Genomic DNA, 25784 nt, shown 5'->3' on the forward strand with positions numbered 1-25784 from the left:
GGTTTGAGGTGAATGGGACCGAACCTATGGATCCTTTACAGAATGTTCTGTACATTTAACGTAGGTTCTAATTGTTATTTTCCTGTACTGTACAGTCATTCAATCACCAAATGGTGAGGTGGAAGGTAGTGAAACTGCCTTGGACTCGAAATTTCAGACGTGTTCTGTGCAGGACTGAAGATTTGGGAAGAATGGGAGCGTTCAATCTTATACTATAAAGTCAGGTTGGAGTAAATAAAGGCAGAAAGCAGTCTGCAGATGCCACTGAGGAATTTCACTGATCTACCAGAGATTTCTACCATTTGTATGGTCCTAGCTAGGATGTTTCTGGACCGGTTTTTGAACACCGATCAACAGGGTTCTCTCAAAATCATAATTTGGCATTAGACTGTAATGTGGCACAGAGGATAAGGTCTGCATTTTAGATCCAGAGAAGTACAAGGAATAGAATCAAGAGGTTGAGACTATTTTCATCTATCTCACATAAGCATTTGACATGATCAATAGACCTAAGGCCTGGCTCTTACTTAGCAAGGTTGGCCGCCTTGAAAAATTCATTCCCATCCTAAGGCTACCGCGGCTTGGCACGGTCGGGTGTGTCAAAATGAATAGACCTTGTCTGGCACATTCCCCCATCACCAGTGGAGTATATCAGTGCTCTCTAATAAATTGTCCTAATCACCCTAATTTATACAGTCAAACTCAAGACCGAAACAAGGGGCCCAGAAGCTGGCATGGATGATACTTCTGGGCCGCTACGAAACTCTACCAATCGATCGTACTTGCTAACAGCTTACTGTGGGCAGAAGGCTGTACTAAAGCGCTTGGGAGAGTACAGTATAATGGAGCTGGTAAGCACGTTTACTGCCCACAAAGAGCTTACAGTCCAGACCTTAATACAAATGAATTACGGATTTGTACAAAATTGCTGTGAGGTTAAGAGAGGGGTGAATAAAGGGTGCACATCTAAGTGCAGTGGTGACCCAGTAGGGGGTGAGAGACGATAACCAACTCAATAGCTACAACTTCTCGAGGGGCAAATCCAGAATTCGGTAAGCATGCTCGTGGAAAACATGTTAATGACTGTCAAATGCTTGCAGGGTCACCACAGCGCTGTGGACCGAAAATAAACCCCTAAACTAGTAAACCCTGAAACTGGATAACCCTAACACACCTAAAGCACTGCACTGATGATAAGAGCACTAAAATGAATTCTGTTCCCAAGCATCATGATGTCAAATGATGAGCAAGTAAACACCAAGTTAAGAAGCCCAACTTCTCCCCTTGAATAATGCCACAGCAAGTTTCGGAGGGTCCAGAAGGCAGTGGTAATCCTTAATCCCCAGAAAGGCAGCAGCATGGTCTAGTGGAATGAGCACAGGCCTGGGAGGCAGGTTCTGACCCCAGGTCCTTTGCTTCTCGGCTGTGTGACCTTGGGAAAGTCATTTAACTTCTCTGTGCTTCAGTTATCTCATCTGTAAAATGGGGATTAGGATTGTTAGCCCCATGCGGGACATGGACTGTGTCCAACCTGATCAGTTTATATCTACCCAGTGCTTAGTACAGTGCCTGAGACATAGTAAGCACTTGACAAATACCATTTTTAAAAAAAGGTGATTTGGATCCACCACAGATGTTCTATCCCAATATTCCATACAGAGATATCACTGAGCCACTTAACAGCCAAAGGTAAGGGTAAGACAAGATCGCTATTAAGAGACCTTGGGAACACCATCAGTAGTACCATCAGTAAAATAATGCTAAGGCATGATAAGACGTTCAAAGTTCAAAGGGAGGAACTTTTGACGAAAATGACGACAACACGCATCACTTTGTCTCTTGAACCTCAGAAGACTAAAACAAAGGGAACCCAGAAAACACAGGAGTAGACTTTCAACATTAACACCGATAGATATCTGAGATTATGCTTCATTGTTTTATTGATGGGTTTATTGTCTTCATTACTATCAACTGTGAGGATCACATTTCGAAAGGATTCATAGCTGAAATCTTCCCCTGCTGAATCTGTCTTAATGTCTGACTCCCTTTTTGAAAAGTCAGCTGAAGAAACTCACCTACATGTCCAAATCTCGGGGATTGGAAGGCTTTTCAAGTTCAGATATTTTACCAGTTTTGTTTAGAAGACCTATTGATATTTCTTGAGCTGAAGCATATAATCAGGTGCAAAGGATCAAAGAGGAAGGAAACAGGCTATCTGCCTAAGAAGCGCTAGGAAGAAACATCTTAAGATGATCAGATAATTTACCTGACACTGGCATGGATTTTGGAAAATTGACAAGGCTGGTCTCTGAATCGTTCTGGAGCTCTCGCAGGCGGGCTAGATACTGCTGTTGACCCAAGGCGCCTTCTTCACTCTCAAACGGCCTTTTCTGAGAAAGCCCCTGCTTTTGAAAAGTCAACTTCAAGCCACCTTCCTGTTAAACAAATGCCTGGGTTAATTAATGAACCTTTAGGAAACAAAACCATTTTCTTGATAACTCAGGATTTTAAGGCTTTAAAAGAGAACTCTACTCCTACAAAGGATGGGGGGTAAGGAAAAACGAGCATAAAATATTAACCTGGCCTTCCTCGAGTCATCCGAGATGGCATTTTAATAGACGCCTTACATGAATTCAAAATTACATTTTTTCATACCTTAACTGAAACACTAGGGTATTTTACCCACATTTCTAGCTCACGCACAAGCCTCTCTTATGATCGTATTCATATTCTATTAATGCATACTACTGCCTACTCTCAAATTACATGGGGAAAGGTTGGGTTTTGGAAGATTTTATTGGGCTTGGAAACCTGGGCAATCGATTTAGCTATGACCACTTAAAAAGCACATGAAAACAAAGTGTGATTGGTAGCAGGGCATGCTAAAATGTTCCACACAGCCATATGCACGAGAACCTGTCTCACTGAGACGTGTCGAAAAACTACCACACGGTTAGAGGTTGCACCAAACAGGCTGCTTAAGAAAGCATCTAGATTAGAAATTCACGGACAGAAAGGATTTTAACAGGGGTGGGTCCACTGAAAAGTGCCCATAAGGGCTTTATTCTACTTGGAATATCTTAGAGAAACTGATTCGAATCCCCAAAAATGAGTGTGCAAAGGAAGTAAGAGTGAGAGCAGGCAGCCACTTGCGGGAAAAGCATGCTGCACACCGCAAATCGCAATCAGGTCCTAGAGCAATAAAAATAAACATACGTCATTGATTTTCACTGTAAACTCCTTTTCTCGTACATGCTTCTTCACCTTTGACATCTGTGACGACTGATCGTGTTCTTCTCTGACCCCTGTGCTTGGTGGGGTCGGAACGCTGGGCTCGCTGTAGTCTGCGGCCGCCCCGGGGCTGTCCAGGAGTTTAGTGGTATAGAAAGAGGCCACCGTATTGCTGTCGTAATTCCTTCTCGCTGAAGGCCACTTCCCTTTCAGGACTGTTTGGCAGATGCTATCCAGCCGGTTGATCATCACTCGATCCTGGGGAGGGGGAAAAGAAAGGGTGCCTTGAGGATCGAGCCAGACCTCTGGAGCTATCTTTTTAGACCCATTCCTGACAGCTCATTCTGCACGGGTGAAGCACTTTGAATCGCTCAGCCCAACCTCAGATTGGATCTGCAGGAGTCCCCAACTCCCTTTTCTTCCACCCCCAAATCTCCTCCACTTAACTTTCCTCATGACAGTTGACGACACCACCACCTTCCCCTTCTCCCGAGCCCGTAACCTAGGCATGATCCTTGACTCCCTCTTTCTTTCAGCTCTCAGTCTCCCATATTTAGTCCGTCATTGAGTCCCGTGGCCCTTTCCTGCACGACTTCTCCAGAATCTGCTGCTTCTTTTTTGCCCAACTGCCGTCAAGCTGGACCAGGCCCTTGTCCTACGCCGACTCTACCATTAGCCTCCTCAGAGATCTTCCCGCCGCCAGTGTCTTCCCTCTCCAGTGCACATTTCACTCTGCTGCCTGGAGCATTCTTCTAAATCAAGATTCTGTGCATGTGTCCCCATGGCTGTTCATTCCTTTCCTCATCAAGCAGAAACTCCTGACTCCATTAGCTTTAAGGAACTCGATCAGGCCCCTCCCCACTACTTACCCTTGCTCTTTTTCTACTACAACCCAGCTGACCCACATAGCTCATCTCAAGCCAACCTACCACGCCTTGCCTGGCATTTGTCTGTCTTTCTACCCCTTGCTCACACCCTTCCTTCTGCCTGGAATTCCCTGCCTTTCACATCCAGCAGACTTCTGCTCTTCCCATCTTCGAGGAGCCTCTGAAATCACATTTCCTGCAGGAGGCCTTCCCTGATTAATTTTTCATATCCCTACCCTTCATCCCCTACAAACTGCTACTTCAGTACTTCCACATGACCTGAACACTTAGGTCCTTACCCTGCAACCCACTGCATTTAGGTACATATCTCTAAACTCTGCTGTTCCTTCCTATCTGTAATTTATTTTAGTGTCTGGGCTGCTGTGTGACCTTAGGCAAGTCACTTCACTTCTCTGGACCTCAGTTACCTCATCTGTAAAATGGGGATTAAGACTGTGAGCCCCATGTGGGACAGGGACTGTGTCCAACCTGATTTGCTTGGATCCACCCTAGTGGCCTAGTGGCAAGAGCATGGGCTTGGGAGTCAGAGGGTTCTAATCCCAGCTCCGCTACTTGTCTGCTGTGTGACCTTGGGTAAGTCACTTAACTTCTTTGTGCCTCAGTTACCTCATCTGTAAAATGGGGATTAAGACTGTGAGCCCCTCAAGGGACAACCTGATTACCTTGTATCTATCCCAGCACTTAGAACAGTGCTTGGCATGTAGTAAGCACTTAAAACAGATGCCATAATTATTATTATTATTATTGTAGTCCCTGGCCTAAAGTAAGTGCTTAAATACTATTTTTAAAAAGCCCCCCAAATACATTTTACAATATTCAGGAGTATTACCCCTTCACGGAAATATATTCAAGCTCCTACTCATCACCTGAATTTACCTTTGGCCAGTAAGAGGCAGCTAGCATGTACCCTCCTTGCAGGAGGTAAGCAGGACTTGGCGTTCCGTTGTTCAACTGGAAACTATCCTGGGTCTCGTCTTGTATGGTACTCAGGGAGGCCACGCTCTCTTCATCATCCGCTTTCATGTGAGGAGGGCCTTCTGCCAAGAACAACAATCATCATTATTGCAGCTGAACACTTGTGATGACTTAAAGCAACTTTATACAATCCAGAAGGGCATCATATGCCTTTTCAAGCCAAATCCATCCAGGCTGGAAAGAGAAAGAATTAGCAAGGACAACCTAATAAAACTGGGGGGGGGAGGGGGGGGCGGTGAGGGAAGGGAGCAGGGAGTTTCCATTTGAATACAAGAGATGAGAGATCATTTGGGACGTCGAATTTGGACAAAGGCTGAAAATTGATCCATGTTGGTATGGAGCCTATATGGGCAGTACATCCTGATAACTCTACCTCCAGAAAAACATAAACAAACTCTCGACAATGTTACCGAAACTGCCGTTTCTGCTTGGCAAAGTACAGTTACTCCTATTGTTCTCCTTTTCCTCAGTTCCCTGATTTGTAAATATTTCTAAAATCCCGATCCCTCCTCTGTTTTAGGCTGCATTTTCCCCCACTGTAAAATCAAAAGAAGGGATATTATATTATTATTATGGTATTTGTTTAGTGCTTTCTATGTGTAAAGCACTGTTCAAAGCACTGGGGTAGACACAAGTTAATCAATTTGGACACAGTCCCTGTCCCACATGGGGCTCACAGTCTAAGTAGGAAGGGGAACAGGAATTGAATCCTCATTTTACAGCTGAGGAAAATGAGGCCCAGAGAAGTGAAATGACTTGTCCGAGGTCACAGAGCAGGCAATTGGCAGTGCTGGGATTAGACTCCAGTCCTCTGACTCCCAGGCCCAGGCTCTTTCCACTAGGCCATGCTGCTTCTCCAATATCATGACTGTTCACATTATATTGTTTCTAAACAAGATGATTGGCCCCCCTCACCCCAACACACCAAAATCAGATGCTTCGGAATGGAAAAGCAATTTGCAGCTCCATGCCATTTCCCGAACATGCCTGTGCATATCCCTTGTCTCCTTGACACGATGCAAGTGGCTCAGTGTCGCCCCTTTTTTTCCTTAATCTGATGAACTATGATCGCTATGGTTTTGTGGTGGTTTTTTTTTTTTTTGGACTCACATGGGTTAAAGCAGACAGAGCAGGAGTCTCGTGGAGGCTCAAGTTCAGGAGGAGACACACACATACAGACAAAAAAGAGAGACAGACAGAGAACTACAGATTCAGGGAGAAACAGAAAAACTGCCTCAGAGAAAAAGACAAGCTAATTCACACAGTCCCAATAGCATGCAAGCTCTTAGAAGGCAGGGACCTACACTTTTACTTTTATCGTGTGTTCCCAAGGGTCCAGGACAGTGCTCTGCACAACAGCAAACATTCAACAAATTTACTGACTATGATGAGAGAAAAAGAGAACGTGTCAGAGGTGGTGAGGCAGAGAAGGGAAAAACAGAGACAGAAAAAGAGAAGAATTTAAGAAAGACAGAATGAAACATAGACACAGAATCGACATAGCCACGGACAGAGAGCAGTATTTTCCTGAGCTTTCTTATTTAAAGAAGAAATTGAGTTGCTCTGTTTAGTTTAGAAACCGAGCTCATCTTTGTGCTGCCTCAGTTCAAGGGGAGAGGGTCTGCATACTCCGCTCTCTGTACAGCGTGAACGACAGGGGATGGGAAAGGGAGAAACTCAGGTCGGGTGGGGTGGGAGGGAGGAGAAACAGCTAGGAGATACAGCCGAGATGGGATAAGAGCTCCACAAAGTTAAATCATGGGTTATCCAAATAGTACCCCTGTTTGTAGTACAATGGGGGCTTGGCAAAACTCGGAAGATTCTCACTGAAAACTAAATTTCCTGGTTGCTGGGGTGAGCGGGGGCAACTGCTGTCAGGAATACCACAGTCCTTTGGGAGAACAGAACCTGCTCCGTCCCAGACACTATGCAGAAAGATACGTTCCGTCTCCGAATTATTTTTTCCTCAGAGCAGCAACATTTCACCCCTGAGGGGATATTTTCACAGCTCAGACACCCCACAGCGTGACCAGAAACAAGGACCTCTTTTGATCAAATGCATTACGCAGATGACAATAGCATCTTTGCATTAACTTGAAATAACCTATTTTGGATTTGGATTCCTCACCAGCCTCAAAATAAGTCATGTGGAAACAACGCAGTGAATCCGAAGTGCTTGTGGAGGTCCACGTTACAGACAGGTTAATGAAAAGCTATTACGAAGTGCTCTGGATTCATAATAAAAGCATCGCCTGGGGCTTGGCCAAACTATAGTGTTGTCCCGGGGAGTGGAGAAGACGGAGGGTGGGCCCATGACAATCAATCACTCAGTCAATCATATTTATCGAGTGTCTGCTGTGTGCAGAGCACGGTACTAAGCGCTTGAGAGAGTGCGATATAACAGATTCGACAGGCATGTTCCAAAATGGGAGCCAATTGAGGGAGGGAATATTGGTGGGATGGCAGTTCCATGGGAAAGTGCCTGAAAAAAAATATATTTCAATTTGGCGAGAGGAAAAGAGGGAAGGGGAAAACCAGGTTCCTTTCTCCCCTTCCAGAATAGCCACCAACCACAGTGCAGTATGCCGACCCCAGAGCAATGATTTTCGAGGAACGTGAGCAAGATTACTCTGGGCACTTGAAATGCCTGCCAGAAAAATCAGACCGACCACGAGGTATTTACCCCACCGTCTTTCTCCAGTAGGTACTCATCCAAAAATATTTTTCAGTACGGTTGTCACGCGTGGCAGAAAGAGCGATTCATCTGCTACCAGAGCTTTTGCCCCTCCGTAAGCCATTTCTGACCGACACTTACTGATAAAATGGGTTCTCTTCCCATTCATTTGAGGGTTTTATAAAGAGAGCTGTATGAATCTACCCCCATACCTCGTTTTTGTGCTTCCTCTTCCTCACTGTCACTCTCCTCTGAGGAGGAAGACGAAGAAGAAGAGGATGAAGACGAAGAGGATGATGATGAAGAGGCTGAAGAACAAGATGAGGAGGATGAAGAGCTGGATCCTGATCGAGAGTGGGAACAAGAGGAGGAAGAGGAGGAGGAGGAGGAAGAGGATGACCTAGAAGAACAGGATGATCTGTCAGAATCAGAGTCTGAATCAGAGCTGGATTCTGATCCTCTCTTGCTGACTCTCTGTTTCTTGGAAGCTGGGTTTGGAGTTAGGGGTTCTGTCCTTGCTGCGACCATGCGCCTGTCTGTTTCAACTTTCCCACTAGATTTCTGATCTGCAGGAGTCTGTGACCACACACCATTCTTGGGGCTCAATGGTTCAGATTTCATTACTGTCCTGGTTTCCTCGGAAGACAGAGATTCCGCTTCAGAAGACGGGGGCTCCTCCTTCAGAGTCTCATTTTTAACCTTCGGCTCCTCGAGCGGATTCCCTTTCGTATCCGGCGGCCGAGGTTGAGGAGTAAGAGGAGAAGCCGCCAGGGCCATCTGATACTGCTGCAAAAGGGGCGTCGACGTCCGCGAATGGGCCACTTTGTTCTGACTGTAGTTCCTCTGAGCCGTCATGTACGAGAGCTCGGGGTCTCGGAGGATGTGATAGTCTGTCCTGCTAACCCCGTGTTTAGCAGCTCCGATGAGTAAATCCCTGTCGTGAGGGCCACATTCCCACCAGACGGGTAAGTCTGGATTCGGCTGGCAGAGCTTTAGGCGTTCGAACAGCTGTGGGTGTCGGAGAGCCTGTTCCCGGACCTTCCTGAGGAGCTCGATGCGGTACAAAGTCCTCGAAGCACGTTCCTCTGTGATCGGCTGGATGAAGATGCTCGGGTCCACCGATTCTGGATTAAAAATCAATCCGGGAGCATGAGGTTTGAGAAAGCAATATATTTTCCTCGAGTTTAGAAACTAATAACCTATTCACTTCAACATCCACTTCACAAACTGGGAACTGTAGCCCCCACTGGGGAGGTGGTTGATCCAAAATTTCTAGGGGATGCCAGAGGCCAAAGTGACTGTTTAAACCCCCTTCGGTGTTGTTGGATCATCTCAAACCCCAGCCGCATTTGTCGCATTTGTCTTTGTCGCATTTGTCGGCCTTTGATGTGCTGAACACAGGGAAGATATTATCAGCAGGGAAACACAAATGATTCTGGAGGGCTTTTTTTTGATAAGGGGTGACGTATGGCAGAAAGGGTGAAGGGTTGCAAGGACCCGTGTACCCCCCAGAGAAATTACAGCATAAACCTCTGAGGTCCTATTCCCTTTGGCCTCGATCCCATTAGATAAATCTCTCCAGTTTTGCTTTTAGATCTCTTTGTCAGATAGGGATGTACATTCCACCAGAGCAAGCTCCACAGTAAGGAGGGGCTTTTGGAAAATTCAGGGCCTAAAATTCACCCTGCTGATCCTGGTTCTGTGCTTCTCCTCCTCTTCCCAGTGGCCCTGGGAGCTTGCTTGTTCTCACCAATGAAATACCACCTTCTCCTCACCTTCTCTGCTTTACGCTTATTAGGTCATTTTAACTTTGAGTACTGGTAGATCTACACCACACTGGATCTACACCACACTGGTAGTAAAAAGCATTCCAACATAATTCACATAGACCAAAACTGATTCACTCCCCATGGAGGGGGAGGTAGGCTGTCTTGAAGTCCGGGCAGGGAAACCTACCCCGAATTAAGTGCTAGAAAAGGAGATGAATATTCCCATCTTGAAGTCATTTAGCAGCAACCCAGGCATGCTAGAGAAGAAACTACTTGCCTTTGGCCTTAAAGGCTCGGGGAAAAGAGGGCTCAATCGGGGAAGGTCTTTTGGAGATGTGATCTTAGTAAGGTTTTAAAGGTGGGGAGAGTGGTGGTCTGGAATACATGGAAGGGGAGGGAGTTCCAGGCCAGAGGCAAGACGAAGAAAAGGGGTCGGTGGCGAGAAAGGAGAGATCGAAGCAGCACGGAACCAAGTGTGTGGGCTGGGCTCTAGTGGGAGATAAGTGAGGTAAGGTAGGAGGGGTAAACTGAGTGCTTTAAAAATGATGTTAAGGACTTCGTTTGAGGTGGAGTATGATGGCACAGTACTCATGTGTTCATTTTAATTAATATTTTTAGCCTTACAACCAACTATTCATTTAGTTATTTCAGTCTGTTGTTTGCACTACTTCCTCTACCCTTGCTCTCCCCCTAGCTCTTACTCTTTTTGATCAACAATTTGTCTGTCTCACCCATTAATTGTAAACTCCTTCCAGGCAGGGACTACATGTTGCTATTTATGTAGTCTCCCCCAAGTGCTCAGTACGATGCCTAGTACTCAGCAGGTACTGCATAGATACCACCAAATGATTGTGTGCGAGAGCACCTAGCTTCACTTGGAGGTGTGAACAAAAGCCGCCAATGATTCTGCTGTCACCGTGCCTGCCACTATTCTACTCCCTTCTACAAAGCGCAAGAAAGAGGCACGAAGAGAAGGAGCAAAGTGGGTGACTGCTGAGGTGGCTACCCTGTGGCTTTCCAGGCAGCATTGAGGGGCTCTGAATGGGAGAAAAGGGCTCAACATTTCCCTCAGGGAAAAAGACTTTATCAGGTCCCAGGAAGATCTACATTCTCCTGTGGTAAGATACATAATGTATTGTATTTTGCTGAAATCTCACATAAATGTTATCTATTTTAAACCTCTGGTGTTTGACTTCTTTTTTAATGCCTGTTACAGGACAGAGAAACGGACGCTACATACCTTCTTTTGAAGGAAGGCGACAGACTCTCCTGCACATCGACATAAACGCATACAGGTATTTCTCCAAACTCTCGTCCGTTTTTTTGTGGAGCCTAGCCATGGCTCTGAATTTTGTCCAGTCAAACCGCCCTCTGTCAGGGTCGAACACCACTCCAAATGTAGATACGACTCTATAAAAGTCAGCTTCTTCTCGTCTTGTCCATCTAATTTGAGCCAAAGATAAGAAAAACACCACTCACACTTAGACAACAGGTCCAAGCTGATTGAACACCACCAACCTGCTATTTTCAACAACTCTGGTAATCAGAGCATAGTCCGTTTTCAAGAACTCGCAAATTTCTTAGTAATTAAACAATGTCTAGAACGTCTGCAGACAGGTTTTTTTTTTACCTCTTTTTCATCTGCAAACGATCTCACCCTCTTTCTTAATCGGGCCTTCCCTGATGAAGCTTTTTTTTCCCCGGCTCTCTCTTCCTTCTGTATCGTCTATGCACTTGGAGCTTTGACTTTGAGCCTTTGATATTTGCCCATGGCACTTATGTACTTATCTCTACATTACACATCATAAATTATTTATTTATATTGATGTCTGTCTCCCGCTTTGGAATGTAAGCTCAGTGTGGGCATGGAATGGGTCTACCAACTCGGTTATACTGTACCTAAGCGCCTATAAAGTGTTCTGGCACAAAGTAAATGCTCAAAATAGATCACTGATGATGATTTCATTCACCCACAAATGACAACAGTGAGCATTAGCTGCTTGAAGAAACACTGGAGGTTGAAGTCTCACAACAACTCAATTCCATCTACACAACTTTCTGTGTATTGGTCAGGAAGCCTGTGTTTGATTGCATGGTGAGCCCCTCGAGGGATGGGGATTGTGTCTGAATCCCACTTGCATACTCTTTCTCAGAGCTCAGTACAGTTATCTACACACAGTAAGCCCTTTTTAAGTACTATTACTACTTCTATGGCAGCAAAGTCTTTCTGTGTGAGGCCTAAAGGAATGAGAACCCCATTCAGTAACTGATTTAATCCCGCAAATCTCATTCAGTCAATTTCCTTTGTGGCTGTGAGGCATGACCTTCCTCCTCCTAACCTATCGTGAATTTGGACTGTGTGCACCATGAAGGACAGGGACTGAGTCCGACCTGATTATCTTGTATTTACCCCAGTGCCTGGGCACACACAGTAAGCATTCTACAAATGCCACAATTATAATTATTACTATTTGGCCGGATCATCTAACAAGTATTCTTGAGGAGATTGTCAGGATGGAGTACCCTGAGATCCTTCAGAAAGAACTGTTCCATTTACCTACAAAAAAGGGAAACATTTAGGGGCGCTAACAAGTACCTCTGCTGTCGTTCGATCTTGGCGGCCATTTTAGGGTTCAGAACAGCTTCTTCGTAGGGAGGCTGCATCACACTGGCCTGCACCAAGAAAGCTGGCTGGACCTGCTGGGCTTGTCTGTTCTTACTAGTTCGCTGATAGGCCGTGATGAGGCGGCGCAAACGGGTGGTTAGGGCAGACTGCGTAGGCCAATAAATTTTGTCTCCTTCCATCACTTGACCATCTGACATTCAAACAGGAAGCAAAAAGCAGAACATTTTAGGCGGACAGTGACAGGAAGGCACTGAAATGTGACTTCCCTATGGCTTCACTGGGACATCTTTACCTACAAAGTGGTTCTGGGTAGCACCATTCTCCTCATCTTGACAAATATCATTGTTATTTTTCATACAACAGGAAGACTCACCTTCCGTTCTCCTGTCCACAACTTTTACTTCTAAGTTATCTTTCAATATCCTTTGGACTAAAATAAGTTCACACTTCCTTCCCCATTACAGGAAAGGGTAAAGACTCCTGGGAATGTGTCTACCAACTCTGTTTTATTGCACTCTCCCAAGCGCTTAGTACAGTGCTCTGCACCCAGTAAGTGCTCAGTAAATATCATTGATGATGATGATGACTGATTTGAAGGCTACCTCAGCAACTGTATCCACAATATTCAGGACTGGTCAGCCATCAAGGTCTCCTGCACAGATATAACAAGGGTCTCTCCTTCCACAGGTAACTGCTCTGGAAAGGATCAGGAGAGGACCAGCCCAGGGAAGTTTTGAGGAGTAGTCAGGCTGAGATTGGGCACAGAGAATCTGGGGGAAGCTGAAAAAGCCCATCTTTCGTTGAGACCGTTGGAATAATTTTAACTTAACTGAGCCATGGTCGGTTTCTGAGCCTGAAGCAGCGTGGCCTAGTGGAAAGAACATGCACCTGCGAATCAGAGGACCTATGTTCTAATTCCAGTTCTGCCACTTACCTGCCGTGTGACCTTGGGCAAGTCAGTTAACTTCTCTGTGCCTCAATTTCCTCTTCTGTAAAATGGGGATTAAAAATCTGTTCTCCTTACCTCCTAGACTGTGAGCCCCATGTGGGACCGAGACTATGTCCATCCTGATTTTCCTGTATCAACCCCAGTACTAGTACAGGGCTTGGCACAGAGAACGTGCTCAATGCATATCACCATTATTAATAATTAGAATTAAATTAATATTATGGATATCAATACTATACCGGATCCTTCCTGTTTCAGTAACGACCGTTCAAGAGGCTTTTAGTAAATGGCAAATACGACAGGCAATGTCATGGCGTTCAATCAGCAGCCACAAAGACCCAGAGACACAGTAGGCAGCACCAAACTCCACATGCAAACTGTATTAGAAATATGTGACTGCCTGAACAATATCTTTCCTGTGGACATAACCGCGATCTCAGAAAACTGAGGTCTTGATAACCACACTAAAAATCCTAGTAAGACACTTGGCCAATGAACACACAGTTGCTCTGGCGACCCACATACAATGATCACTCACATTCCAATCAATTCGATCTCCTTCATCCATTCTATGCAATGTTTTCAAATAAAAATTCCAACTCAGTCTCCTCAACGTATCGCTAAGGTTTTCTTACCATATCTGTTTTATGGTGACATAATAATACTGTGATTTTAAAATACAATTCAAAGCAGGTAAAAAATGTTTACCTCCATCGGCTATTACAAGATCTCCCGGAGATGACACATCATCCTTTAAAAAATAAAATTAAAGTTAAAACCAATTTCTGTGAAATGCACAATGTAGAGTATATATTAAGAAGGGAGAAGAGTTTTCAGGGGGAAGGGTCCTGCTTGGGTAACCTCTGAAGGAATCAATTTCATTATTATTAAAGCAAAACACATTTTGTTTGAAATCTCTGCAAAGAAAAGGGAAAAAAAAAACGCCTATTCAGTGACAGGTGGTTACCTTAACTTCACATTAGTAATGAAGATTTCCTTTATAGAGATATTATTACAAATTTCAAAATCAGAGGAGGGACATAGCAAGGAAAGGTAGTTTCTTGAAAGACAGAACAATATCAAAAACACATAATCAATTTCAAAAACACATACTCATTTTTTTTAACCAATAACAATATTAATGATTTAATTTTATGACCGGTGAGTCACTAAAGATTAATTAGCTCAGCTAAGGCAAGGATGAGTATCAAGACCTCATTCTTTAGCAGGTAAAGTCATTAACTCAAAAGGAAAACCTCTTTTCTATTGAACACTCGAATTTTCCTAAAACTCCAGGACAATTTATGGGAACTGATAAAGTCACCACATGAAATATATTTGTTTGTTTGCCATACAATTCGTTCTTACTAGGGAGTTCGTTGGTTATAATATGAGAAAGGTTATTTCACTTATAGAATAGAACCTCCCCTCCCTTTGCCTTCAGAGGAGTGTTGAGATGGTAAATGATGTATGAGAATGACCTTTGGATTCTTCAGAGAAAGTATTATTGCTGTTGCCATTTTTGTTATTTTGTGCCTCTGCTGTTGGTAATTGGAAAAAAAATCAGGTTAGTCAAAAACAGTCCTTAAAATTTATGAACCAAAGCAAAAAGCTACAAAAAGTTCATTTTTTTGATCCCTCGTCCAGTAAAAATCAATAATCTTCAAAATTTTCCTGTATCTTTCCTTATACTTAGCTGCTGATCAAAATAGCAGGTCTAAACAAAATGAAGAGTGAAATCATTTTTTTCTTCCCCGCTGCGGATGTTTCACACTTTTAAGACTAAATAGAATATTTTTTCTATGATGACTGTGTTAAATTAATCCTATGGAGACATCATCATTTGCAGCTCAACTGATTTTCTGAGGTGAGGTAAATTCATCTGAGGAGATATTAGTAGCGACCAAAGAAAAGTTAAAAATGGATATTCTAGATATGGCCTGAAATAGTAAACTTAACGCTTAAACTCCATACCTCTAAATCATCTTTAAACATAGCCGGGGCTGGTTTGTATTCTGGATCTTCCACGTCCCTGTTAAAATGTCAGCAAAGCACTGCAATTATTTCTAAGTACCAAGCATGCTCCAGGCTGGCTCAAACAGTATAACTCTACCTGAAAGGGTTAGTCTATTGATTTTCCGCAAGAAAAACTATTGCTTGGAGGAAAAGTTGGCTACTAAGCAGTCAGGATCACCTCTCTTTCCCCAATCCTCCCACGTCTCAGATTCCCCCAGGTCTTCTCTTGCCTTAAGGGCCGTCTGCAGGAATGCTGCCTTATGGCCAATTTTTACCCAGAGAAGGAAAGGGAAAGATCCTCAAGTCTACGGGGTGACAGACACTAAGGAGTGGATGTGGTCCCTGCTTCTAAGGAGAATAGAGTCCGGTGATTCGGAAAGGTACAAACCCATCCATGTAGTCATTCGCTCTCTGTTCGGCAGCAACTGCTTTCTCATCAGGCTTTCCCACCCGTTCCAAAAAACACAGTGCCGGGTCCGCTCTGATCGTATTGTACTTTTCATAACCTGAAAGAACCAACTGCATTATCAATAAAGCACGAAAGGAGGAGTGTAAAAAAAAAGGAAGAGAGGCTTTGAAAGATCAGTGAACGCAGGGGAAGATTGGCGTCGTACTCACCATGCTTAAAAACGCCAATAAGGAGTGATTTATCTGCATCAGTGTCCCACCATTCAGCAGGGACCTCAGAATGGTCAGGCTCAGGAATCCAAACGTCAATGTCACTGGGAAAAACAACACCACCCAAAGAACAAGTCATGTAATTATGTCAAAGTCAACAAAGCAAAACGCCATTTTAAAGAAAATTATAGAAATGTGTTAAGGGTGATGAAGACTAATCTTAAACAGTGCCAGGTTCCCTCTGTGTATTTAACCTGACACGGGCAGTTGCAGGCTCAAGTCTGAAATGCCCTGAAACACAGCACACAGAAACACTTAATAAACACCCTACCTATCAATTCAACAGCTCAATTTGAAATTCCTCCAAATGTTACCTCATTTGTCCTCTTCATTCCTTTGGGAGGGACTGAAATAATAACCCCCAAATGACAAGCAAAGGCAATGAGGCCCACCAAGGTTAAAGGACTGGACCAGGATTGTCAGTGCATGAATGCAACCGTGCCTTGGATATCCTGACTATCCTAGCCCTCAGAGTGAAAACTCAGGAGTAAAATATATTGACTGACACAGGTCACTTTCTAAAGCCACCAAGGAACCAAAACCAGATTCCGGGTTTTCTGCCTCTTCCTAAAATGAGCTAATCACTGAATCACAAGTCTCTTTCCCTAAACATTTACTTGGCAGACCTTAGAGTAAATACTGATAAAGGAAATAGCTTTCACTTGGGCAAAATGATCTTAAAACAAAACAGACTGCCATTACTATGCCAGCGAAGTTAGGAAATGGTTCAAGTTTTTACTTAATCTCAGCCAAAAATCATTTTCTTAATTCACCTTGCATCAACTCCATCAAATACTTTCTGACACTCGTTCCCAATGACTTCTTGTTTTAAATAATACAGCATCCTCACTCGCAGCAAAACCCTAAAAATGAAAACAGAACCAAAATGTGCAAGTGTTGTCAGGATTTAACCACGGCTTTCATTAAGCCCCATTTTGGGGGGAGTTTCTACATCCATTTTTCCATCTAAATGGGGATATATTACGGAAATACCTGAGTTTTTAGATAAACAATTAAAAGAAAAATTGGTCCGATATGTCAACACATTTTTTAAACACTTTTCTCTAAGACTATCAATTGCATCCTCAGGGAACCTGAGCTACGGTAGTTAATTAGGGGGCAGGAAATCCTTGTCCCAGTTTTATAGATGGAGAAACTGAGTCCAGAGCAATAAAGTTAAATTTAACACTAAACAAAGAACAGAAACCAAGACTTCAATCCCCAGACCAGGCTAGGCCATTCACAAGACCCCTGTGGCTTTTAAGTGTGGATTGCTTGGTAAAGCTAAACTACGCCTGGTTAAACAAATACTGGAACCAAAGAGGTTTTCTGTGAGTGCTTTAAGAATGTGCTACCTACTTATTACAGTGGTGCTTTATGTGTTTTTTATAGCCTTCATCTTGAAGTAAATGTTCAGGATTGTACTTCCGAAGCCACTCTGCTTTATGAATATCAAATGTGCTTGCTTGAGTCTTCACTTTCTTCCCTTTTCGACCCCTCGGTACAGGAGCTGAAAGACCTAAATAAAAAAAAAAAGGGAAGTGGGAAATCAATAAGACGACACTCTGAGGAGATTTTTGAATACCGGGTTCAATCTTAATGTGCAAAATTCACACGCATTCCTGGGATCTGAGTCTAATATAGAGCTCTATTGTATTCCTTGGGAAATGGGGAAAGTTTTTTAGTTTAGATTGTTTCTACAGGCCTTTGTTGAATCTGTACTATTTCCTGAGTGCTTACTCTGTGCAGAATACTGCACTAAGTGTTGGGAGAATACATACAGTATTGAATACAATAGTCAACAGGGGCAGCACGGCCCAGTGGATAGAGCACAACGCTGGGATCAGGTCAGGGGTTCTAATCCTGGCTCCGCAATTTCTCTTCTGAGTGGCCTTGGGCAAGTCACTTCACTTCTCTGTGCCTCAGTACCTCATCTGTAAAATGGGGATTAATGTGGGGCAGGGACCTATTGTCCAATCTGATTTACCTGTATCTACCTCAGCACTTAGTACAGTTCCTGGCACGTAGTAAGTGCTTAACAAATATGATAATTGATAATAATAATAACTATTATTATTAGACATGAACCCCTCCCCCAAGGAGGGCATATATAACTACCACCCTGGCCCGGTCTATAATACTGATTTGTCACCTATACAACCAACTGCGCCAGGAAGTTATACTCAATGGAGATGAACTCCTTCTGACTCAATTTAGTTGTGGGGGACTTTTGGAAGGTCAGTATTTTTCAGAGAAGGTGCTCTAACTGTATTTTCATGGGCACTGAGGGCAAATGTGCAATAAATTCTCACTCACACCAAAAGGACACAGGTTCACTGGGAGCAGAATTGAACCGGACAACCAACTCTCTTAACCACATCACATATTGCTCTAGAGGAACAAATTCATTAAGACCGGGGTGGTTGCACATTGCTCTAAAAGTGCTTAGTACAGTTCTCTGCACATAGTAAGCGCTCAATAAATACTACTGAATGAAAGAATATTTATTAATGACATCCCTTTTTCTGAAGGAGGAAATAATCAGGAAAACAGCAAGAGCTTTGTATACATTTTCCACTGGTTTCAAGTGGTACTGCTGGTATTATTTCTTCAGTTTGGTACTTTTGTTCCCTTATTATTATTATGGCATTTTTTAACTACTTACTATGAGCCAACCACCGTACTAAGCACCAGGAAAGATATAATATAAGATATTCATGTTGGACCTAGTCCCTGTCCCACATGGGGCTCACAGTCTCAGTACAGGGATTAGGAGTCTTAAATAGCAAAAGAAGAGACTATTTGAAATTTACCTGGGATATCTTTTTATCTCAAAAATTCCTTTGAAGAGTGGCAATCAATCAATCAATGTTAATTATTGAGTGCTTACTATTTGCAGAGCACTGTACTAAGCCCTTGGGAGAGTTCAATACGAACAGAATTAGCAGGCACGTTCTCTGCCCCTAATGAGTTTACAGTCTATCTGCAAGTTCCTAAAAATTGCAGCACATAAACAAGCAGCCAAAGTTTCCTGGGCTTACTCAGATGCCTCCAACTGTCAACTAATTTGAAGTGAGGTCTTGACTGAGGCATTATATTTGTCTCCTGGGCTCTGACAATTGGAGGGCAGGCTGGCAAGGTGGCTTTGAATACAAACAGGCAAGCCCGAGACAGAAGGAGGAACCAGAAGGAACAGAGAAGCAGGCCCAGGCTTCAGCTCACTCCAGGTCACATTACAGGCTCCTCGCTGACGGAGCTGAGTTATAGGAGAACCGTGTATTAGACTTTAGAGGAAACACTGCACTCAGGAGCGTTTTCGGGCTTAAACATTTTCTTACATTTTTCCTTTCCTTCTTTTCCTCCACCCCGTTCTCTGATCTGCAGGCTGAAGAACTATTTCATATGTACTATTGGAAAAGTTCATGCTTTTAGTGCCACGGAGTGAAAGAACAGGCACAATTAAGGTGGGAACCAGGGTAGCAATGTCCGTTCATTTTTGAAAGAAAACAGCTCATAAACAAACCCACCTGAAGGAACGGGCATGGGTTTAAACTAATACAAACCAGTCCGAGCAAGTCTAAACGAGGATTCATTGTCTTGGGAGAACAGAGCTGCCAAGGTTGGGGTTGGGGTTTCATACTGCGGCTGACGACTGACTAATGAAAAAACAATGGGGGCCTCTATCTTGGCCCAAACACTTTGGGCATCTCAGCTACTTTTGTTCACAATAGAGAAATTCCGCTCCCGAGTTAAAGAACTATTACTTTGTAATGAATCTGTTAAGTACATAACTTGCTAAATCTAAAAGACCTAGTCAAACCTGAATTTGCCACTAAGGTCGGGCGGGGAACACCATTAAAGGAAGAGGAAAGTCTTTACCCAGATGATTCTGCAACTCCCTCGTCTGCCCGTCCTCGGTTGGGGTAATGAGGTCCCAGATGAAACTTTTAATCTTCTCATCTCCTCGGTAGTGAACGAGGCAATATGCTAAAAGGGCTCGGCAAATAATTTCTACGTCCTGCTCGTTTAGTTGCCTTTTGAAGCGACCATGGGATAAAATTTCTCTCCATCTCCCCCACCTAATCAAAAAGCACATAAACATTAGTACCACATAAAGTTCCTGTGAAAAAACAGTAAGACTCAATCAAGATGAGGCAGCCATAAAATGTATTCTATAATCCCCAAACATTTCAAAGCTCGGACTCCATTAATTTTATCATACGCCGAGTTACACTTTGCCTTGGGAATCTTCTCCTTTTATGTGTTGAAGTTTTTGCCTCAGTTTCTTAGGCATATTACTAGGAATTCTTTATGCAACTTTGAAATAACGAGATTCACCATTTGCAGTACTGAATGAAAAATCTGGACAAGCAATAGGGCTATATTTAATGATTCTATATTTATTATTCAATATATAATAGAATATACATATTCTATATTTAATGATTTAATGATTGTACTTAAATTACAAAGGCAAATTTAAGATTATTCTGCTTTCACATGCTACTAAAATAGATGAAACACCACAGATGTTAAAAATATTTTGAACAGACTCCAATTATACATTAAAAAAGAATATTTTACCCATAAACTAGTAAGTTTTTCTCCACCCGAAAGCATTCTGTTCTTCCATAGCCATTGGAGCGGTCACAAGGCCTACGGAGTTTGGGTTTATCATCGCCTTCACTTTCTGCTTCAGATAATTCAGCCAATTCGTCCTTTGTGGCACTGAAGGGCCTCGTCTGTTTTCTAATCCTGGGAGTGTCGATAACTAAGCTGTTCTGTAAAATTCAATGGGTAGGGTTAGAGCCGAACGACAGCACTTCACATTTTAAGAGGCAGTTTCTTCCTGCTGAAAATCCTTTCTCTCACTATTTAACATTTTCTCTTCAATTGAGAAATCACGAAAAGTTCCTACGAGCAGTATATTTCACTGACCGTTGTGGTAGAGTACAGCCATTACAATAGCGGGTGTGGGGGGAATGAGTTCATCTGCACTGTAAACCTGCTGTACAGTTGTCCCTGTCAGCGGGTCTGCCAATCTTGTCATATTCTACTCTCCCAAGCACTTTAGCACAGTGCTCTGCAACACATTGAATACCATTGATTAGGTACATATCTCTAATTTAACTCATGTCTATTAATATCAGTTCCCCCCCTCTAGACTATAAGCCCGTTGTGGAGGGAACGCACCTACCAACTCTGTTATACTGTACTCTCTCAAGTGCTCAGTACAGTGCTCTGCACACAGTAAGCGCTCAATAACTACCACTGATCGATTGATTGAGCAAGTAGTTAGGTTGGAGGGCATCTGAGTCAATGAATCCACTCTCATCTGGTTATTCTCCAATGTGGACTCCCCCAAATAATCACATTCTTATCTGCTTAGATTTTTTCCGACTTAATCACTCAACATTAATTTGGGATTTATAAAGCCAGGAACTATGGCTGCAAGAATGACACGAGCAAAATATTCCCTGAGAAACACAGGCCTAGTTTCTTCCTCTCTCCTCAGCCCCAAAGGAGAACGAACTAAGAGACAAGGAAAAACAAAGACATGACCTCCACTCATTTGCTTCTCCTCTTTCCCCTGCTTTTTCAGCCGATATCCTCATTAATGAAAGGACTCCTAGGCAACAGAAAGCACTACCGCCTAGAAAGCATGTTGGCAAAGTGAAGGAAAGGAGGAACACACAGTTCTACGGTAACACGTTTTCACTATGTGTTTTGGCCACAATGTTGTTAGAGAGTTCCAGCCTGTCTGCATGCAGTGCATGCCAGTGTTGCAAGACATTATTTATGTGCATGGTTGTGAAAGGCCCACAACGTGAATTTTCAGCTCCTTTCGGGCAGAGATTGTGCCTATAGACCCTACTGTATTGTATTCCAAGAGCGTAGATCCATGCTCTGCACACAGATAGCGCTCAATTAATACCACTGATTGAGACCTGGGACTACCCCTTTGTCAGAAAGCCTTTACTGTATGTTTACAATTAGTTCTGTAAGAAATTCAAATGTCTTTCATTAAGCATATTTATTGAGAGCTTACTGTATGCAGAGCGCTGCACTAAGCTTTTGGGAAAATACAATAACAAATAGACACATTCACTGCCCACAAGGAGTTCAGAGTCTAGTGTGATGTCTTCTTGCTCAAAGTCATCATAAATTTCCTTGAATGCCAACGAGAAGACCCAGAAAGACCTCACCCTACCACTGCCTCATATGAATTCATTTCTGTTTTGTACTGTACTCTCCCAAGCACTCAGTACAGTGTTCTGCACATAGGAAGTGCTCAAGAGATACCACTGATTCAGTGACTGAGTCCAGAAATGGAGTGGAGCAACTAAATACTTAATCACTTGACAAAAATAACAAGACCAAACATTTGAACATATATCGTTAGAAAGTGCACTATAACCACAGAAGACTTTACTTAAATATTACTTACTCTGCCACTGAGGGCATCTATATCTATTTCTGCCTTCTTGGCCCACTTCTGCCAGAAGTTGGGATCGTCTAATGAGATATCTGTCCGATTCCCAGATGCAACGAAACTAGCCTGCAACAGAAAACGGCAGTGGGTCAGGTAAAAACAAAACAAAACAAAAAAACAACGTTCCATCACATTGCAATATTTACAGATCACAATTCTTCAGGTTTACTGTCGGTACTGGTAGCCCTTTCAAGATGGCCATGACCATGACAACTTTCCCACTCAGTGACTGGATTCCGGGACTAGTAGCTAGACAAATAAAGTGATACGGAACGAGAGATAATCTTATTTTGCTCTGCAGCTTTTTGTAGCTTTTGGCCACAGTCATTCTATGCTCATCCTCTAAATTGTAAGTGGGTTGTGGGCGGGGACCGGGTCCACCAACTCTTGTATTGTAACCTCCCAACTGCTTAGTACAGTGCTCTGCACACAGTAAGTGCTCGATAAATGCAGTTGATTGAACCACCGCCAGCCCAAGCGGTTTCGATCCTAAGACATTCCTGTTGCTGGTCAGAGGGTACTGATCTTCTAAAGCCGAGCCCAGTTTCTGGCGATCTGCAAAAGGTTCTTTGACCTTTGAGGAAAAGAGGTACATTTCAAACTGCGATGCCTGGCATATTATGAAGCAACTGGGTTGCTGCATAAGACCATCACTGGCTGACAATTCGATAAGTACAATGGCTGCTACTCCAAGAGCTTCCATCCAGGCAATTTGTCCACATATGAAAATGACTGCTTTGGCTTTATTGCACTTTTGGAAGCCCCCACCCCGCCAAAAACAAAACAAAACAAAAAGCACCTCCAAAGATTAAATAATGATAATAAAACGAGAACTTTTATTCTCCTCATTTTTCAATGCAAATGCAAATGTTCTTTGCATTTCTATCCCGACCCCTACATAACAAAGAAACAAACAAACAGACAAAAAAGGAACAGAAAAGTGGAAAATTTTCTAGAGCTGTGACCTGGATGAATCTGACAAGCTGTCTTAGTTTAGGCCACATTCCCAGGAAAAGATATTCTATTCTAACTTCTGTGACTATGCAAAAGAATGTACATTTTCAAAAAAAACCAGGAACTTCAAGTCAGTAATCTGCCTTAAAATAATGACCAAATTGCCTAGGTCCCATTCATTTTTTTTTTCCTTTTTACTGGGATTCAAATAAGCAACAGCACATACCTGAAGTAAATGAGCAGTAACAAAATTTCACTCTAAGCAAGAAATGATAGGGTTAGGTGCTGGATGCTAAGCCTTAGTATTCTTTGCTTAAATGATAGCTGAGTACTATCTGTCTGTCTTGTAGGCTCCTAGAGGTTGCACCACTAAGAACTATCTTCAAAACGTCAGTTTAATATCTAGGCTCTCTGAAAATAGGTGTAGTTTTGCAGACATCAGCAAAGAGAAGGGGTAAGGAAAATGAGGTCACCGCTTTAACTTAAATTTCAAAAACTCTCAAAAAATGAAAAGACAGAGCTAAATGTCATTGTTTCAGTAACAGCGGGCTGCTCATAAATGCCGTGTTCATTATGCTTGATGCAAATGGATTTTTTAAATGGAAAATTGCCTATTATCCAGATTCAATTCCAATTTAAGCAGTAAAGCCTCACTGGTGTGGAGAGAAAGGAAAGACTAATTAAAGGGACACCTTCATCTGCAGTGAAATAAATGTTTGAAAACTCACAAAAACTGCAAATTACGATGTGTAATTCTTAGTGTAGAGTGAACAGAGCACCTCAGCTGAATGCAAGGTGAAGAGACCAGGCTACAAAGGCTTTCTCTGGAGTCCTTATTCATTAAGAAGTAATGGTAATTATTATTGTATTTTTAAGCACTTACTATGTGCCAGGCACTGTGTTAAGTGCTGAGGCACTATATTACCTCCCTTAAGTAGACTTATTTCAGGTGTGCCTGTCAAAACTCTAAAGTCTTCCTTAAAAGGCACTCCTGAATTTCTTGAGTAGAGAGAAATTTCTTCAGGGATTCTAGTGGATTTTACTCCATAGTACATTAAGATTCCATTGACATAGACCACATGGAGCAAATCCCTCCTATCTTCTCAAATTGAGCATTTTCGTTCAGTCGTGTGGAAACAGCGCAGCTTTAAAAGTCAGCTGGAAAGTTAGCACTATATTAAAAGAAAACCATATTGAGGTAGCATGCTGTGTGTCTATGATACTTTGAATTATGACTCTATTGCTAATCTCTCATTCTCCTACCATATGTAAAATTGTTAACTGGAACACTAGTTTTCTTGGGCAAAACTTGGCTTCACAATTAAAAGTTTCATGCAAACCCATTAACGACTCTTTCTACCCCATGGGGGAGAAAGTTATATTTGCTTTTAAATTAGGCAAGGTTAAATTTTCAGTCCGATCTAGGGAACTGTATTGTTGGGAACGGACATGTACCCTATTTTCAAAAAAGACCCGAGAAATCCTCTAGGATTGTGAAAATGGACAAAGCCTACAGAAATGAAAATACCTGTTGTGATAAGTGGAAGATGTCATCAAGGACTGGTTTACCGACTGCTTCAAAATGTTAAATCCTAATATCCTAGCTCCCAATAAATCATATTCTTTAAATTGATTCCTTCAATCATTATATCCCTTTATTTTTTTTTTGCAAGAGAAGACTTTTAAATGATGAAATCCATCTTCCTACAACAGAAAGTAGCAGAAAGATAGCAGGGACCATGTGTGTTCATAGGATGGCCCTTACAAATAAGCAGTCTGCAGTACGGCTCCATATCATTTTTTAAATTGAGCAATTTCTGGCCCTTCCCTCCCCACCGCTAAAACAAATGTGAACAGAAAGTTTTGACCATTTTGAACTCCTCGGTGGTCCATCACAGGCAATGAAAATCAATAAAACGATCAACTTCTGAAGAATCTTAGGGGCCCCCAAAAAAGTTTCAACATAATTTCCAAAGGATGGAACCACTTGAGAAATGTGGGGACTTCATTATTCTAGTTCAGATCTGAAGTTGCTAGAGAGCACGATTAGGTCGGTTTAAATCGTTCGGTCTAGCACAGTTCCATGGGTCAGGCAAGTGATGCCTAGCAGAAAGAACACAGGACTGGGAGTCAGAGAACCTGGGTTCTAATCCTGGCTCTGCCACTTGCTTCTGTGTGACCTTAGGTAAATCGCTTAACTTCTCTGTGCCGCTGTTTCCTTATCCATAAAATGGGGATTAAATAGCTATTTTCTCTGCATCTTAGATTGTGAGCCTTATGTGAGACAAGGATTGCATCAGACCTGATCACCCTTTACCTACCCCAGTGCTTAATTCAGTGTTCGGCACATTATAAGCACTTAACAAATATCACTATCATTTTTTTAATGGTATTTGTTCAGCGCTTACACTGGGCCAGTCACTCTACGGATCCAAGCTATTCGGGATGAACACAGTTCACATCCTACATGTGGCTTCACCGTCTTAATCCCCGTTTTACCGATAAAGTGACTGGGCCCATAGAAGTGAAGTG

At 42.8% G+C, this 25784-nt stretch overlaps 1 protein-coding gene across 8 annotated transcripts in view; it reads right to left on the bottom strand.

Moving 5' to 3' along the window:
- CHD9 (chromodomain helicase DNA binding protein 9) overlaps window positions 1-25784 on the bottom strand; it is a 208292-nt gene that overhangs the window by 8773 nt on the left and 173735 nt on the right. For 5 of the 8 annotated variants that reach the window (XM_016226832.3, XM_029075873.2, XM_039913496.1 and 2 more), the window contains 15 exons: window positions 22254-22364; window positions 20390-20586; window positions 19685-19884; window positions 17165-17324; window positions 16579-16668; window positions 15746-15849; window positions 15516-15633; window positions 15086-15143; window positions 13820-13862; window positions 12133-12352; window positions 10777-10979; window positions 7980-8891; window positions 4995-5155; window positions 3217-3489; window positions 2267-2435 (listed from right to left, as the gene is read on the bottom strand). In XM_016226832.3, the coding sequence (XP_016082318.1) occupies window positions 2267-2435; window positions 3217-3489; window positions 4995-5155; window positions 7980-8891; window positions 10777-10979; window positions 12133-12352; window positions 13820-13862; window positions 15086-15143; window positions 15516-15633; window positions 15746-15849; window positions 16579-16668; window positions 17165-17324; window positions 19685-19884; window positions 20390-20586; window positions 22254-22364 (3019 nt within the window). The remainder of the gene's footprint in view (window positions 1-2266; window positions 2436-3216; window positions 3490-4994; window positions 5156-7979; window positions 8892-10776; window positions 10980-12132; window positions 12353-13819; window positions 13863-15085; window positions 15144-15515; window positions 15634-15745; window positions 15850-16578; window positions 16669-17164; window positions 17325-19684; window positions 19885-20389; window positions 20587-22253; window positions 22365-25784) is intronic. The other 3 variants (XM_016226833.3, XM_029075877.1, XM_029075871.2) reach the window with 2 other exon arrangements.

This window comes from Ornithorhynchus anatinus, chromosome 11 (assembly GCF_004115215.2).
Source record: "Ornithorhynchus anatinus isolate Pmale09 chromosome 11, mOrnAna1.pri.v4, whole genome shotgun sequence".
Classification (NCBI taxonomy): domain Eukaryota; kingdom Metazoa; phylum Chordata; class Mammalia; order Monotremata; family Ornithorhynchidae; genus Ornithorhynchus; species Ornithorhynchus anatinus.